At 41.4% G+C, this 15,614-nt stretch overlaps 1 protein-coding gene across 3 annotated transcripts in view; it reads left to right on the forward strand.

Moving 5' to 3' along the window:
• ntng2a (netrin g2a) overlaps positions 1-15,614 on the forward strand; it is a 167,296-nt gene that overhangs the window by 100,966 nt on the left and 50,716 nt on the right. For all 3 annotated transcript variants that reach the window (XM_060932340.1, XM_060932342.1, XM_060932341.1), the window contains exons 4-5: positions 8,066-8,238; positions 13,200-13,223. In XM_060932340.1, coding sequence (XP_060788323.1) covers positions 8,066-8,238; positions 13,200-13,223 — 197 coding nt within the window. The remainder of the gene's footprint in view (positions 1-8,065; positions 8,239-13,199; positions 13,224-15,614) is intronic.

Below are 15,614 nucleotides of genomic sequence, written 5' to 3' on the forward strand. Positions count from 1 at the left end.
CACTGTAGTACAAGTGTACTTAAGCCAAAAAAATACAGTATACGTTTCTTTACAGACAGATTATGCTGGTATGTCTAGCGAAAAACGTCATCAGAGCCTGAAGAGATCTGAATTTTAATATCTTTACTGCTTAATAGAATTGTGGCAGCCCTCCACTGTAGATTAGGTCAGAAATTGGTAAGAGCCCTCAGCTTTCTGTAATTGATTAATGCCTTGCTGAAGTCAGGAATCGTCTGGTCGCCCCAGAAGACACGGAGAGAGCTGCCACTGATTAATTTGTCGTGATAGAGACTTGATGGGCATATGTGCTCTTGGAAAAATCCCTGAATAAATGACACTGTGATTGACATCAAGTTTTAATTATGGCTTCGGGGTCTCCAAAGGTTGGTGTTGCTTTGGCTCTGGAGACCTTTGAGGGGGGAACCCCCCCCCCAAAAAAAAGATTAATTAAAGTAAATGAAGTGCAATAAAACCCCACTCTGTCAATTATCCAGTGTTATCTGCCATGTTGAGAGTGTCTGGACATGAGAAGATGCAGTAAAGATGGGCTACAGATGGAACGTGGACACCAGCCCCATGAGAGGATTCTCGAGCTGTTAAGTCATCTTTAAAGTCTGAGTAAAAGTTCATTTACTTCAAAAGAAAGTTACAGATTGAATTGAGTCATCTTTGCTAAAGGCATGACAAATATATTTTGTTCCTGGGCAGCCACGATGTTTCCCGAAAGCATCATAAAGTAGGGATGAATATGAAGATATTAGACAAGAACAAAGATAATTAAGCAGTATCGCATGACCAAGATGCACGGCTATGATTCGGCTGCAGATGTGGGTGAGTTCCGTCGCTAATCACACTCAGTATAAGTACAAGATTATGATATATACAAATGCTCTATAAATAAATAATATTGAGTAACTGACACAATATGACCAAATGTTCAGTTTATTTTTGCTCCATTAGTGGAAATAGATCCAAAAGAAGCCATACCCACTTTATATTTCGTCAGTTAGCTCACATTGATTTATACGCTCCTGTTAAAGGTGGTTCTGGTAAAATTGGCATCCCTTCTTTTGTTTCATCTGATGAGCTTTCATAGTTTAAGTCCATCCATCCATCCATCCATCCATCCATTATCTATACCGCTTATTTGTCAGGGTCACAGGAGAAGCTGGAGCCAATCCCACTTGACTTGGGACAAGAGACAATGTACACCCTGGGCAGGCCACCAATTTGTCACAGGGCTAACACAGAAATCTCATCTCATCTCATTATCTCTAGCGGCTTTATCCTTCTACAGGGTCGCAGGCAAGCTGGAGCCTATCCCAGCTGACTACGGGCGAAAGGCGGGGTACACCCTGGACAAGTCGCCAGGTCATCACAGGGCTGACACATAGACACAGACAACCATTCACACTCACATTCACACCTACGGTCAATTTAGAGTCACCAGTTAACCTAACCTGCATGTCTTTGGACTGTGGGGGAAACCGGAGCACCCGGAGGAAACCCACGCGGACACGGGGAGAACATGCAAACTCCACACAGAAAGGCCCTCACCGGCCACGGGGCTCGAACCCGAACCTTCTTGCTGTGAGGCGACAGCGCTAACCACTACACCACCGTGCCGCCAACACAGAAATGAACAGCCATAAAACCCGCGTTCACACCTTTGGGCAATTTCGAGTAACTAGTTGCCCTAATCTGTATGTCTTTGGACTGAAGAGCACCTGGACGAAAACCATACCAGCACGAGGAGAACATACAGACTCCACACAGAAAGACCCTGGTGGGCCGCAAGGTTCGAACCCAGGACCTTCTTGCTGTGAGGTGACAGTGCTAACCACTGCACTTCAACGTTCACTTGAAGTTTAAAGCTGAATACAGATACAGATATAAATATTTGGGTCAGTAAACACAGAGGATATTACACAGCTGCATGAAGATGTGAAGTTTATCTTCGAGTGGTGAACATTGTCACGAGTGAACGAAGCGAATGAGTGAAAATGTTTTCAACACGAGAAGATAAACTTTGCGCCACCATATAATGTTCTTTGTATTTTTGGACACATCCACCAAAAAAAAAAAAAAGCAAGTTAATCAAAAGAATTTTAATTTTGAACTGCTTTGCCATTTTGACAACACGGGAAAACACTGGGAGTGACATCATTAGAGTGAAATATGTCACTCAGATCCACGATGTATGAGTATTTCATATGAAAAATCGAGTTTTTCAACATAAACTTCATATCTTCAAGTCAACATGTGTTTCTTTTTATTATATAGACACACTGACAAACAAAAAGTCCCCAAATTTATCAAAACAACTCACTGATTTCCTCACGAGTGACCTCACGGTTTTGGTTCTCCATGTCCCGGATGTAACTCGAGTGGTGTATTTCGTGGTAAAACACTCGTGTCCATAGAATATATACAGTTCCAGTACCAGTCAGGGGTTTGTACACCCCTTACTCATTCATTGGTTTTTCTGTATTTTGTATTTTCTGCATTGTAGAACAATACTGAATACATCAAATGTGTTATATGAAATAACATATGGAACATACACTACCGTTCAAAAGTTTGGGGTCACTTTGAAATGTCCTTATTTTTGAAAGAAAAGCACTGTTCTTTTCAATGAAGATCACTTTAAACTAATCAGAAATCCACTCTATACATTGCTAATGTGGTAAATGACTATTCTAGCTGCAAATGTCTGGTTTTTGGTGCAATATCTCCATAGATGTATAGAGGCCCATTTCCAGCAACTCTCACTCCAGTGTTCTAATGGCACAATGTGTTTGCTCATTGCCTCAGAAGGCTAATGGATGATTAGAAAACCCTTGTACAATCATGTTAGCGCAGCTGAAAACAGTTGAGCTCTTTAGAGAAGCTATAAAACTGACCTTCCTTTGAGCAGATTGAGTTTCTGGAGCATCACATTTGTGGGGTCGATTAAATGCTCAAAATGGCCAGAAAAATGTCTCGACTATATTTTCTATTCATTTTACAGCTTATGGTGGTAAATAAAAGTGTGACTTTTCATGGAAAACGCAAAATTGTCTGGGTGACCCCAAACTTTTGAATGGTAGTGTATATGGAATTTTGTGTCAAAAAAACAACATCCATCCATCCATCCATCATCTGTAGCCGCTTAGAGGCGGGGTACACCCTGGACAAGTTGCCAGGTCATCGCAGGGCTTACACAGAGACAACCATTCACACCTACAGTCAATTTAGAGCCACCAATTAACCTAACCTGCATGTCTTTGGACTGTGGGGGGAAACCAGAGCACCTGGTTTCCCCCACAGTCCAAAGACATGGAGAACATGCAAACCCGGGGAAACCCACGCAGAGAACATGCAAACTCCACACAGAAAGGCCCTCACCGGCCGCTGGGCTTGAACCCAGGACCTTCTTGCTGTGAGGCGACAGTGCTAACCGCTACACCACCGTGCCATCCTAAAAAACAACATATGCTTAATATTTTAGATACTTGAAAGTATCCAGTGTTTACCTCAATGATGTTTTACACACTATTGGCGTTATCTTACCCAGCTTTATGACGTAGTCACCTGGAATGCTTTTCAGTTAACATCAAAAAGTTAATTAGTAGACGAGTTTCTTGCCTTCTTAATGTGTTTGAGATCAAATAGTAAATAATAAAATACATTTGGAAGTAAATAGCCCTAATCAATAACTGTAATAATCCATATTATGTCAAGAGCCGCTCAGTGAAATAAAGAGAAATGACATCCATCATTACTTTAACACATGAAGTGACTTAATTAATAAAAATAAAGGGAAAAAAAACCATTGAATTAGAAGGTGTGTCCAAACTTTTGACTTTAAGATCATCTTAACTGGTATAGACTGTGTTTGATGTGATCCTCGCTCTACCATTCAATCCTGATCTCTGGCCAATGAGCTGTGTCTTATGAACTCAGATTAACGTTCATTCTTGTTAATGCCGTTTTAATTTTGATTAAACCCAAAAGCACAAGTGCACACCAAGTGAAGATTTCGCTTAACGGACGAAGGAGGCAGACGTTATCCAACTATTGAGGAATGATGTACTTTCGAGCGGCATCGACTTTTTCATTTCACTTCATAGATGCCGAATGTGAGCTATTATCTTATTATGCAGCAATATACCGTCTGTGTAAGGTTTAGTTACTGGGTGTTGTCATGGAAAAAATATAGGTCAGCTTCATAAATAGTTCATGCAAATGGTTCGTTGCCCGTGCCATCCTTCATGCAAATGGACAGTGGAGTTGCTCCCTCCAGTGGGAAGAAAAGCATCAGGATTCACTCATTTATTTCATTATGCAGACTGTAATTCTGAAAGTCATAATTTCCATACAAACCCACTTTACTCTCTGCACCTATTTAATCTCAACTACGAGAGGGCGTACGTGTGATAATTGGTCATATGTGGGAGTCCAGATGCTTCGCTTTGTGCCACTTTGCAGTTTTTTTTTTCCCCTGATAACACTGAGCAAATACAATAAGATGAAAAAAAAAATTTACTTGACAGCAAAAATACCACCACACTATCTCCCATTTATTTTAATTAGCTGAGAAATCATCGCTCTCTTGCGCTGTCTCTCTGTCGCGCTTATTTTCCTGTGTATTTCCCCCTGAAGCATAGCAGTTGCATGTCATTTACTTCAGTATTTGTCTTCAGTTTTTCGGTTCTTGCTGCAGTGAGCTTTCACATAAGAACAAAGCCTGATCAAGGCGCTTCTAACTGATGTGCTGTCATCTGGGCTGCGGAGATTTTTCTTCTCCTCCTTTCATATCATGCAGCTTGCTCACATCTGTCTTGTTTTTGGTCATTTAGTCGAGAAAAAAAAAAGTAATGCCTTATACTTTGGCCCTGATGTTATGTAAGGCGTAAAGGAATACTTACATTCGCATTTCAATCTCCTACATCTGGAGTGAATGACATGATTACTACAGACAGTAATTTTGGTACATTGTTCTGCATTTGGAAAAGAACAGAAAACTTGTTGACCTAAAACACACTTACAGGAGAAGTCTAAAGGCGTCAGTATAATTAATGTAGAGATATAGAGATGCGTTTTTACAAAAAATAAAAATAAAGTAAGAAGCAGGTACACTCTCAGAAAATAAAGTGCATTATTGTACCTTGAGGGGTACAACAGTTGGTCATTGGGGCAGTCGATGACATTAGTGCCGTTTAGCAGACGCTGTTATCCAGAGCGACGTACAACACACCCAGAGCAGCCTAGGGAGCAGTTCAGGATTAGGCGCCTTTCTCAAAGACACTTCAGCTATTCCTGCTCGTCCAGGGAATCAAACCGGCAACCTTTTGGTCCCAGTTCCTCCAATATTTGGGGGAAGCCATGGCCTAATGGTTAGAGAAACAGCTTTGTGACCAAAAGGTTGCTGGTTTGATTCCCTGGCTTAAGTGCCCTTGAGCAAGGCGCCTAACCCCCAATCACTCCAGCAAGAGTGGTGGCGTACCTTGTGTCTGATTAGCCACTGAAAAACTGATGATACGATTACCAGTTCAGGGATTGAACCCGACCAACTGACTGACTTGGTCCCAAGGCTGTCTCTAACCACTAGGTCATGACTTCCCCCAGTGCTCATGAAGGTACTTATTTGTACCTTTTATATACTGCTTGGGAACATAAGTACCTTTTGACCCTAAAAAGGTACACATATTTACCTTGAGGTCCAATAATGAGCCCTAAAGGCCTCTGCATGCTCTTGCGACAAGGCTTTCGCAGATAGTTTTTCGCAGACAGTTGTAATTTATCGTTGAGCGGGGATTAATAGGCGTGCGCGATGTTATTCACCGGCACAACGCAAGGGGGCGCGAAGTCGCTAGGAGTAGTTGGTGGGTGTGGTTAGTGGAGTGTTTATCCTCCGGTTACTTATAATGACTAGAACTTTTTTTTTTATAATGACTAGAACTGGAGTCGTATAGATGTCCGTACTTCCTCAATCAACCGCTCTTCATGCTGCTCCATCTTCGCTCGTGTTTTTAAAAATGCCGGTCGTGAAAACAAACCAAACCGGGAAAGTAGGGAAGCGGAAGTGCGTGTACAGCGGATGTAGAGTGGACCAATCAGAGACCTCTTGTCTGCGAGGCTTCTGCGGTGGTCACAATTTTTGGGAGGTGCGCGCAGAGCGTCTGCGAAGGTGGGGGGGCTACGCAGACACGGTCTGCGATGCTATCTGCGAGGACTGGGTTGTCAGCATAAATTGGCCTTAAGGGTACATTAGTGTAGACTGTACTTTGGGGGGACAGAAATGGACCCCTATTGTACCCCTATTTCTGACAGTGCAGTATGTACGTCCAGACCAGTCACTCTCAAACCATTTATGAGGCTTTATAATCCCTTGTCAAAGAGTCATAAAGGTGTTGGTATCCTTGTACATACTTTAACACTCCTCAAATTTATCCATTTTTGAACGAAAAGGCTTGGGCATGCCTCAACCACCAATCACAGGCTTGATCGCCGAGCAGCTACTATACGAATACGCAGTTACATCATATTGTTCATGGAAACCAGCCAAACATCATCTCTACAAGAAGTATGCTGAGGACTAGTGTTGTAGTACTGAAGATGGGTCTTGTTCTCAAGACTGGTGCTTGTGACCACTTTTTGAAGGTCTAGGTCTCGTCTCAGAAGCGACCCCATTTTTACTCGGTCTTGTCTTGGTTTCAGACAGAGAGGACTCTGGATTTTATTTCAAGACCGGTCAAGACCACAACTGTAGGGGTTTCACAGTGCATTGTCAGATTTATTTGTTAACATCATCACTGTGATTGGATATAAAACCTCCTGCTGTCACACTTCTCCATCCCCCTTCAAATGCACTGGTCTTCTCCTGGTCTTGACTTGGCCTTGGCCTCAACTCCTGAAAGTCTTGGTCTTATCTTGGTCTCAATACACTCTGGTCTTGGTCAGGACTTGGTCTCAGTTTAGGTGGTCTTAACTACAAGACTACTGAGGACTTAAATTTTGCCAGTAATTGTTTATGCATCTACTCGCGTGTTTTGTTTGTTCCTTCACTGGGACTAAGGGACCAAAACCTGTCCTAGCATGATAATGCCCTTATGTACAAAGCGACTTCCATGAAAACATGGTTAGCCAAGGTTGGCATGGAAGAACACGAGTGGCCTGGACAACTTTGGGATAAAGTGGAACATCAACTGTTTGCCAGGCCTTCTTGTCCAACATCAGTGCCCGACTTCACTCATTCTCTTTGGCCTGAATGGGCAAAAATCACCACAGCCACACTCCCAAATCTGGTGAAAACGCTTCCCAGAAGAGTGGGGGTTGTTGTAGCAGCAAATGAGGGATCAAGTCCATATTCATGCCCATGGTTTTAAAGGGATGTTCAGCAAGCACATCTGGTTATGATCGTTGTACCTCCAAAGTGAAATGCCTTCCTGCATCCAAGATATTAATTGACTGGTCCAATAACTAGCCTTAGACGTTCTATAAAAGTGAGCTTCAAGCAAATACTGTACGTAGCTTTCTGTTATTTCAGGAAATGTGGTAATCATCCATACCGTAGTTGGCAAACAATGATGAGGTAATCTGCCACGTCAAAAAATCAAGCCTGTTCTCTGCAAATGTCAAAACTCTTAGATCAGATTGAAATGTTGTCCTGATGTGGTTGATAGAACCATTTAGCATTGCGCCCTTTCAAATAACACATTAGGACCCAGTCACCACTGTCTCGGACTCCCTTCACTGCTTTAGCTTCGGGGCGTCTCATGACAAATTAGGGATTCAGAATGGTTTCACCCCTGTGGATTATTCATTTTCATGCATAAGCGCTACACCTCCTGGAGCTCCCTGCCCGAACTTTCACTGCCATATCTGATTCAGCTAATTAGCACGTAGCTTCATCCACACAGACGAGCTAATGAGATATCTCAGGGGGCATGAGTGAATACCCAGGGCAGGGTTTCCTCAGTAGGATAGTCCTTACCCTTGGTTGTATAGCAGGAACGCTGTGGCCGAAGTGCTAATTGTGTTTTCTTTCGCTCTAAGTGTGTGTGTGTATGTGTGTGCGCAGGTGTAAGTGTAACCTTCACGCAGGACAGTGCACATTCCGTGATGGCAGCCTCCAGTGTGATTGTGAGCACAACACCACGGGGCAGGACTGCGCTCGCTGTGAACGAGGCTTCAAGGCCAAGTCGTGGAAGCCCGGCTCATACCTGCCTACTCCCAATGGATCACCCAACACCTGTAAGCACTGTGTGCATGTCTCTCTCTCTCACACACACACACACTAAATCCCACTTCACAGTGCAAATCAGTGAGTGCAGTGATTCAACACTGGTTTGTCGTTTTCACTCCTGAGGAAATTGTTGGCACATCTTAGCGTCAGATGTAGAGATAAAGATACGACGGTGTTTTTTTAAAAAAAAGTAAATCTGTAATTTGCTCTCGCTCCCTTCTTACTCCGTCTCCCCGGTTCTCTTCAAGTGCTGTTCCCACACTCCCCCTTGCCCGCTTCCTCTCTCTATAACTCTCTCTGATTCTCTCTTGCACTTTTGTTGTCTTGTCAGCTGTTCGATTTTTTTTCTCTGATCAATGTAATTAGGCGTGTACAGTCCATATGTTTCATTTTCTTATCGGCCGTGATTTAATAAAAGGTGAATATATAGAACAACAAATGTGAATGTAATAACGCTTGCTTGTCTTTCATATGAACAAAATAGCACACCGTTTGCCTTCAAGACCAAGTTTTAATGGAAACTAGGATTCGGTTTTATAGTGTTGGCTTTATATTAGACATCCGACACACATTTGCACATCATATAGTCCCAGTCTAAAGTTTGTACACCCCCTACTCATTCAAAGGTTTTTCTGTATTTTGTATTTTCTACATTGTAGAACAATTCTGAAGACATTAAACTATGAAATAACATCTGGAACATGCATGGAATTATGTGGTTAAAAAAAAAAACTGTTAATAAAAAAAACGTGTTTCATATTTTAGAGTCTTCAGAGTATCCAGCATTGACCTTGATGACGCTTTGTACACTATTGGAATCATCTTAACCAGCTTCATGAGGTCGTCACCTAGAATGCTGTTCAATTAACAAGTGTGTCTCGTTAAAAGTTAACTAGTGAACAGGTTTCTTGCCTTCTTAATGCGTTTGAGATCAAATAGTAAATAATACAAATACAATAAATAGCCCTATTCAACACCACAACTGTAGTAATCCATATTATGTCAAGAACTGCTCAACTAAGTAAAGAGAAACGACATCCATCATTAGTTTAAGACATGAAGCCAACGTTGAACCCAGTCTCAAGTCCCCAGTGTTCAAGTCCGAGTCATTAAAGGTCCCATGGCATGAAATTTTCACTTTCTGAGGTTTTTTAACGTTAAAATGAGTTCCTCTGACCTTCTTAAGTCACCCCAGTGGCTAGAAATTTCATAATGTGTAAACCAAACTATGCCCAACATTTGAGAATGGCGCGTCAAAACGGCACGTTGATAAGCTCTTCCCTTTACTACGTCAGCAAGGGAGATGATCCCCACGCCCCCCCTCTGGATTCCCACACACTGTATGGATTGCCCCGCCCAGTTGTAGTGAGGAGACCATAGAGGACACAACATGGCATCACCTAAGCGAGCGAAACATGGAAGTTGCGCTGTACATGGATGTGACAACACAGAAAGGAGTCTGTTATTACTGCCGACGGGAGAGCCCCTGAAGACGCAGTGGCTTAATTTTATTTACTCCAATAATACGCCGTCGAGTCTACCTAAGACGGTGTATGTTTGTCGGAAGCATTTTCCTGAGGAATGTTTCCACAACTTGGGACAGTACAGGGCAGGTTTTGCACATCAACTGTCACTGAAGCCTGGGTCCGTACCAAGCATCCCTGCCGCATCAGCCACAAACACCGAACAAGTAAGTGTATAACTGGTCGTTTTGCCGTGTTTTAAAATCGGTGCGTTAGCCTAGCAATGGCTACGTTAGCTGTGCAGCTAACCGCTTCCTGCAGTTAGCCAGGTAATCTGCGCTACAAAACTAAAGAGCATGCAGCATGCTCTGTTAAACTGAGTTTAGTCTGGAAATTGACTGTAACTTATGAGCTTACGTTTGACTATTGCTCTGCAATGCATGTCTTCTGTTGGATAAGCGCTATGTTGCTGTAGTTGCTGCTTATATCCTCTTTGGTTATGGAGTGTGTGTTCAAGCCTAAGGTATTATACGTTCGTAAACTACCACTCCGAACACTCTCACTCTCTGTTCTCTGTGTCACGTTGAGTTTATGAAAGGAGTCTGAGGGAGAACGGGGTTTTGTCTTAGCAGCGTGGCTACAGGCGCTGATAGCAGCGAGTATGTGTGTGTGCAGCTTGGTCAAGCCCCTCCCCCTCCCCCCATGGCCCGCCCCCACCCTCTACCCTTCCCCACCTCCTGCTTCTCATTAGCAAAACGACGCACTGGGAAAAGCGCTGAAATGGGGCTTTCTCCCAGGAGGCTATATTTACGTGCCGAGGGTTCATTTCGAGAAAGGCTGTGGATATAACATCCGGAAGCCTCCACGAGCCCGTTTAAAGCATCAACAAACCACCATGCCATGGGACCTTTAAAGAAAATTTCGAGTCGAGTCCAGTATTGATCCGAGTCGAGTCCAAGAACCAGACTTCAACCGCACCATTTGATGGTGGCTGTTGCTGCCTTTATGTGAAACCGTCTTTGCTGCTGTGTTGGACTAACGTTACTGCTCAACTGCCCCATTTTAGTTAATAGGCTACAGATAAAAAGCTTGTTCATCGCTCAGTAGCCCCGCCCACTATCAACAGGGCAAATAACATGAGAGAGGGTTAACACTAGCTAGTTCATCGCTCAGCAAGCAAGCCCCGCTATCAACAGGGCAATGAACACAGCGTGTCCCTGACTTCTCTGGGTGGAATCTTGCCAAATGACAACTGAAGTTCGAGGTTGTCCCCGTCGTCTCCTCGATAGTTCTTCTACATATGGAACACACAGCGGTGCATTTTTTTTTCCCCACTGCACGAGAAGTCTGTATAAGCAAAGCAGACAATCCTAGGGGCGTTCTCTCCAGGCATTTTAGCGCCGTTAACGTTAGTTTGTTCCTGAACATGACGTATGAACAGGTGAATGTGCATTCTCTTGCACGAAATTAGTGCAAAAATTAATGTAAATATAAATATCTTATGTCAAATTATTATGGCATGTTACAAAAAAATAAAGAAAAAATCCAAGTCCTCGTCTCCAATTTATGAGTCCGAATGCAGTTAATGCATGAGTCCAAGTCAAGTCATGAATCCTTAAAATTAGGGCACGAGTCGGACTCAAATCCAAGTCTTGGACTCGAGTACTACAAGCCTGCATGAAGCATCTTTTAATTCATAAAAATAAAGAAAAACACTGAATTAGAAGGCGTGTCCAAACTTTTGACTGATACTGTATATCAATAGCATACATTTACCTTGTGTACAGACACACAGTCATGTCGGCAGTCTTTCATTTCATGTTCATAACTGCATGATTCTCAGTGTAATTGTCTCTTTCGGGATCTGAGCATGACATGGCTATTAAGTAAAGATTAAAACACAGTCCAACAGGGTGCGCTGTTCTAGGTATAAAAAAAGACCACAGGGTTGTGTGATGGTTATTATTGACTGTGAAATCGATTATTTGTCTATAACAGCAGGTTATTGTCAAACTGGTGCGATATAAAAGGAATAAAACACATTCCTCTTATAGCACACCAATTTTCCGATTATTTATTATTTGCCATTTTTAAAAGAACAGAACTTGTTATTAAAATGATTTATCGGTTTATATACAGTAGATTTATAGCTAATGTTGACGAACCTCCACAAACCGAGTTATCGTTTACACGACATCACTCTCTCTTCATCATCAATATCACAAAACGCACACCATCCTCCATTTTGAAGACTTTCCTGTGGTGGAAAACGTAAAGCTTTACGTCTGACTGTTGCCAAATCCTGACGCTAGAGACTGTTCCATAAAGTTCCACCATATCAAGAATGATATGTTTTTCTTTATTAAATAACTACACTTTAAATCTATTTATTCTTCTTCTTTATACACTACCGTTCAAAAATTTGGGGTCACTTTGAAATGTCCTTATTTTTGAAAGAAAAGCACTGTTCTTTTCAATGAAGCTCACTTTAAACTAATCAGAAATCCAGTCTATACATTGCTAATGTGGTAAATGACTATTCTAGCTGCAAATGTCTGGTTTTTGGTGCAATATCTCCATAGGTGTATAGAGGCCCATTTCCAGCAACTCTCACTCCAGTGTTCTAATGGTACAATGTGTTTGCTCATTGCCTCAGAAGGCTAATGGATGATTAGAAAACCCTTGTACAATCATGTTAGCACAGCTGAAAACAGTTGAGCTCTTTAGAGAAGCTATAAAACTGACCTTCCTTTGAGCAGATTGAGTTTCTGGAGCATCACATTTGTGGGGTCGATTAAATGCTCAAAATGGCCAGAAAAATGTCTCGACTATATTTTCTATTCATTTTACAACTTATGGTGGTAAATAAAAGTGTGACTTTTCATGGAAAACACAAAATTGTCTGGGTGACCCCAAAGTTTTGAACGGTAGTGTATGTTACTATGCGGATCACTGTGAATGAGCTCTTACTCTAGAAACAAAAATGTTTTGATTAATTATTGCTGGTTAATTATTGTCTCCTCCACCTATTTTGCACGTGACATAATTTACACACCATCGCAAATCATCACGTCCACTAACTGCATACACAATTAATAATATTACATATGCAAATGAGCAGTCCTTATTTTGGATCAAAGTCAATCAGGGCCGCAGCATCAAAACGAAACAAACAAAGTTTTATTTTTGAGCATGCACAAGTGTCTGGTTGTTATATCAAGATGCGGAAAGCAGGTCAGACCTGTGCTGTCAGTTTTTAACAGATTGCTGTGAGCACAGATATTGCTGCACAAGCAAATCTAGGAGTTCAGTGGGAGACCCTGTGGGTTTTGAGAGGGCGTTGGATTACACCGGAGCACTTTTCACTCTTAATAACGCTGAACAAATCTTTGCTAATAGCATCAGCAAATCGGGAAAGCTGTATTCTCAGTTGTTATATCTGACTAAATTATGTTCACAATAAGAGAATTTTACTTACTCATAAAACCTTTGCACTTGTCTTGCAGGTGAGGCAGCAGGAACTCTCGGCAGTGAGTAAAATCCTCATCTGGCTTTTGACCCATTGTACTTGTGTTTTTTTTTTCTTCCTTCCACTGTTTCTGCATGATTATTTTATTTCCTGTTGCATTTTTTGTCTCGAGCATTAAGTAGAATTCACCTATTGTACATTTTTCCACACTTCCTTTGTCTTCCATTGTATGACTAGTAGTCTATGATTACTCCGGGAATGTGGAATATATCTGGTAGAAAGGCTTCTCAAGGGGAATACACGGACTTAAAGGAGCCGACATTTTCTGACCCTTTCCAGAATCCAGCTCATTATTTTTGTTTTGAAACCACATGACTGCTTCTCTGCTAGCTCTCTATGCAGCAAAACCGCTCCAAATTCCCTAATAGTGATCCTTTGAAATCCATCTTGAACTTTTTCTTCATATACATGTCATACATACGGTAGAAGTTTTGAATAGAATGTATTTGATATTTTACCTTTGTGGCCACCTGAGAGCCAGCTGAGGCCATTACAATGGAATATTTCCTCCATGGGAATACCACAAGGATCGGTCGAAATAATTTCAGTTATTCTATCCACATTCACTGGATATGAGCAATCACGTGCTCGGATTGGCTACTCTACTACAAGGATATCAGCTCATATACCATGAGTAGAGAAAAACAAAATGGCGAAGCGTGTTGCTGAACCAACCGGAGATGAAATAAAAACTCTACTCAAAAACACCGCCCCCCCTAGCCTGGGAAATCCCATGCTGCTTTGCACAATCGTTCCGATCTGAAAAGACAGCATGGAAACTGTGGTCTAAAGGCTCGCCTGAGTTAGGGAGCCAATCAGAGAGTGGGGAGGGGTGGAAAGACGGTGACGCGTACTACTCGACAAACGGAAGCTTGTAGTTTATTTGGGACTATTTATGGATCATATTTAACATGGCGGCGAGCGATACGAACCAAACTTTCGATCAAGCTTTGTCTTGCACAAACGGCAGTAATCATTCGGTGCCATTGTTTTCCTATTTTTGTTTTGCCTTCTCTTTCCGCCTATTCGTCTTCTTCATCGCTCTAACTACGTCACCAGGTACAACTGCCATGATTGGCCATGGGCTACGTATACGCCAAATGATAGACATTCGCAACGTCCAATAAACGGCCGTTGACAGTCGTAAACCACACCTCCCCTACGAGAAATTCAATAGGCGGATTCCAGACCATATTTCACTTGTGATATGGTCTGGTGTTAACCAGACTACCCCCCCCCAAATTATCAAGTATTTAAAAGAAACAGAAGTAGCTAAAAAAATATAGTCGTACCCACCCAGTCGGTGGCAGTAATGGATCTTGAAGTTGGTTTGCCAACCACCAAAAAACCCTAAAGAAGACGACCCCCCCAAAAAAATGTGGAATGAAAATATTTGATGGTAAGAATCTATCTTTATTTTTCAATAATTATTATTATCGCATTTTTCACAAATGGCTACTGTCATTTCGCCGGTTTGTTTACATTCTAAGCGGAAATTATTTTAACAGATATTTTGTACAAAGTTTTTATTTCTCAAATTTGCAAAAAACAATAAAAATGCCATTTTTCAAAATCCAGTGAATGTGGATAGAATAAAACAGTTATTCCACTCAATCTTGTCGTACATACGGTACGCTACATGCCTCGTTGGCTATCAGCTGATGTACCGTATGACTCGATTTCGTGGAATAACTTAAATATAACTACTTTGACAAAATATCTTCAATTTCACATTACAATTTATGACTTAGGATGTTGCCACATTGTTGCGATCGTTTTTCAAACATTGTAATATCAGTGGATGCGAAAATGGTGACTTGGTATTCGATGCAAATGCTTCTGGGAAGCTTGATCCGGCCCCTTTAAGGTAAAAGTGCGTGAGGAATGGAGCACTTTCATCCCTTTTCAATCATTCATTGATTCATTTTAATTCGGACTTTAAGCTAATTTGGGTTTAGTTTTAGTCTTTTGACAAAAATAAATCAAAGCTTGGTTGTTATTCATTTTAGTCTCCCAAACAAACAAAACCAAAAAACTACAGCAAAAGGGTCCTGCTTCACCCTGAATCGGTTTATTCCACAGAGACATACTAAAGAAATCAATAATCATGACAAAATATTGATTTAAAAATGTTTTTACTGATAAAAAAAAAAAAGATTCCATTATTGATGAAGTTCATTCCCAGCAATCATCCATCATTCATAGCAACAGACCATAAAATGCTGTAATTGACCAATCGGAATCAAGTATTCAACAAATCTATGTAATAAGTAAATAATTAAGTCAATTAATTCACTAAAAAAGGAAATAAATTAATGAACCAAATGTTTCTGTATTTTTCCCTTCAAATTTCCCTAGTGTTTCTTTTTACATGTCCAAAACACAAATTTGA

The sequence above is a fragment of the Neoarius graeffei genome, chromosome 10 (genome assembly GCF_027579695.1).
Source record: "Neoarius graeffei isolate fNeoGra1 chromosome 10, fNeoGra1.pri, whole genome shotgun sequence".
Lineage (NCBI taxonomy): Eukaryota > Metazoa > Chordata > Actinopteri > Siluriformes > Ariidae > Neoarius > Neoarius graeffei.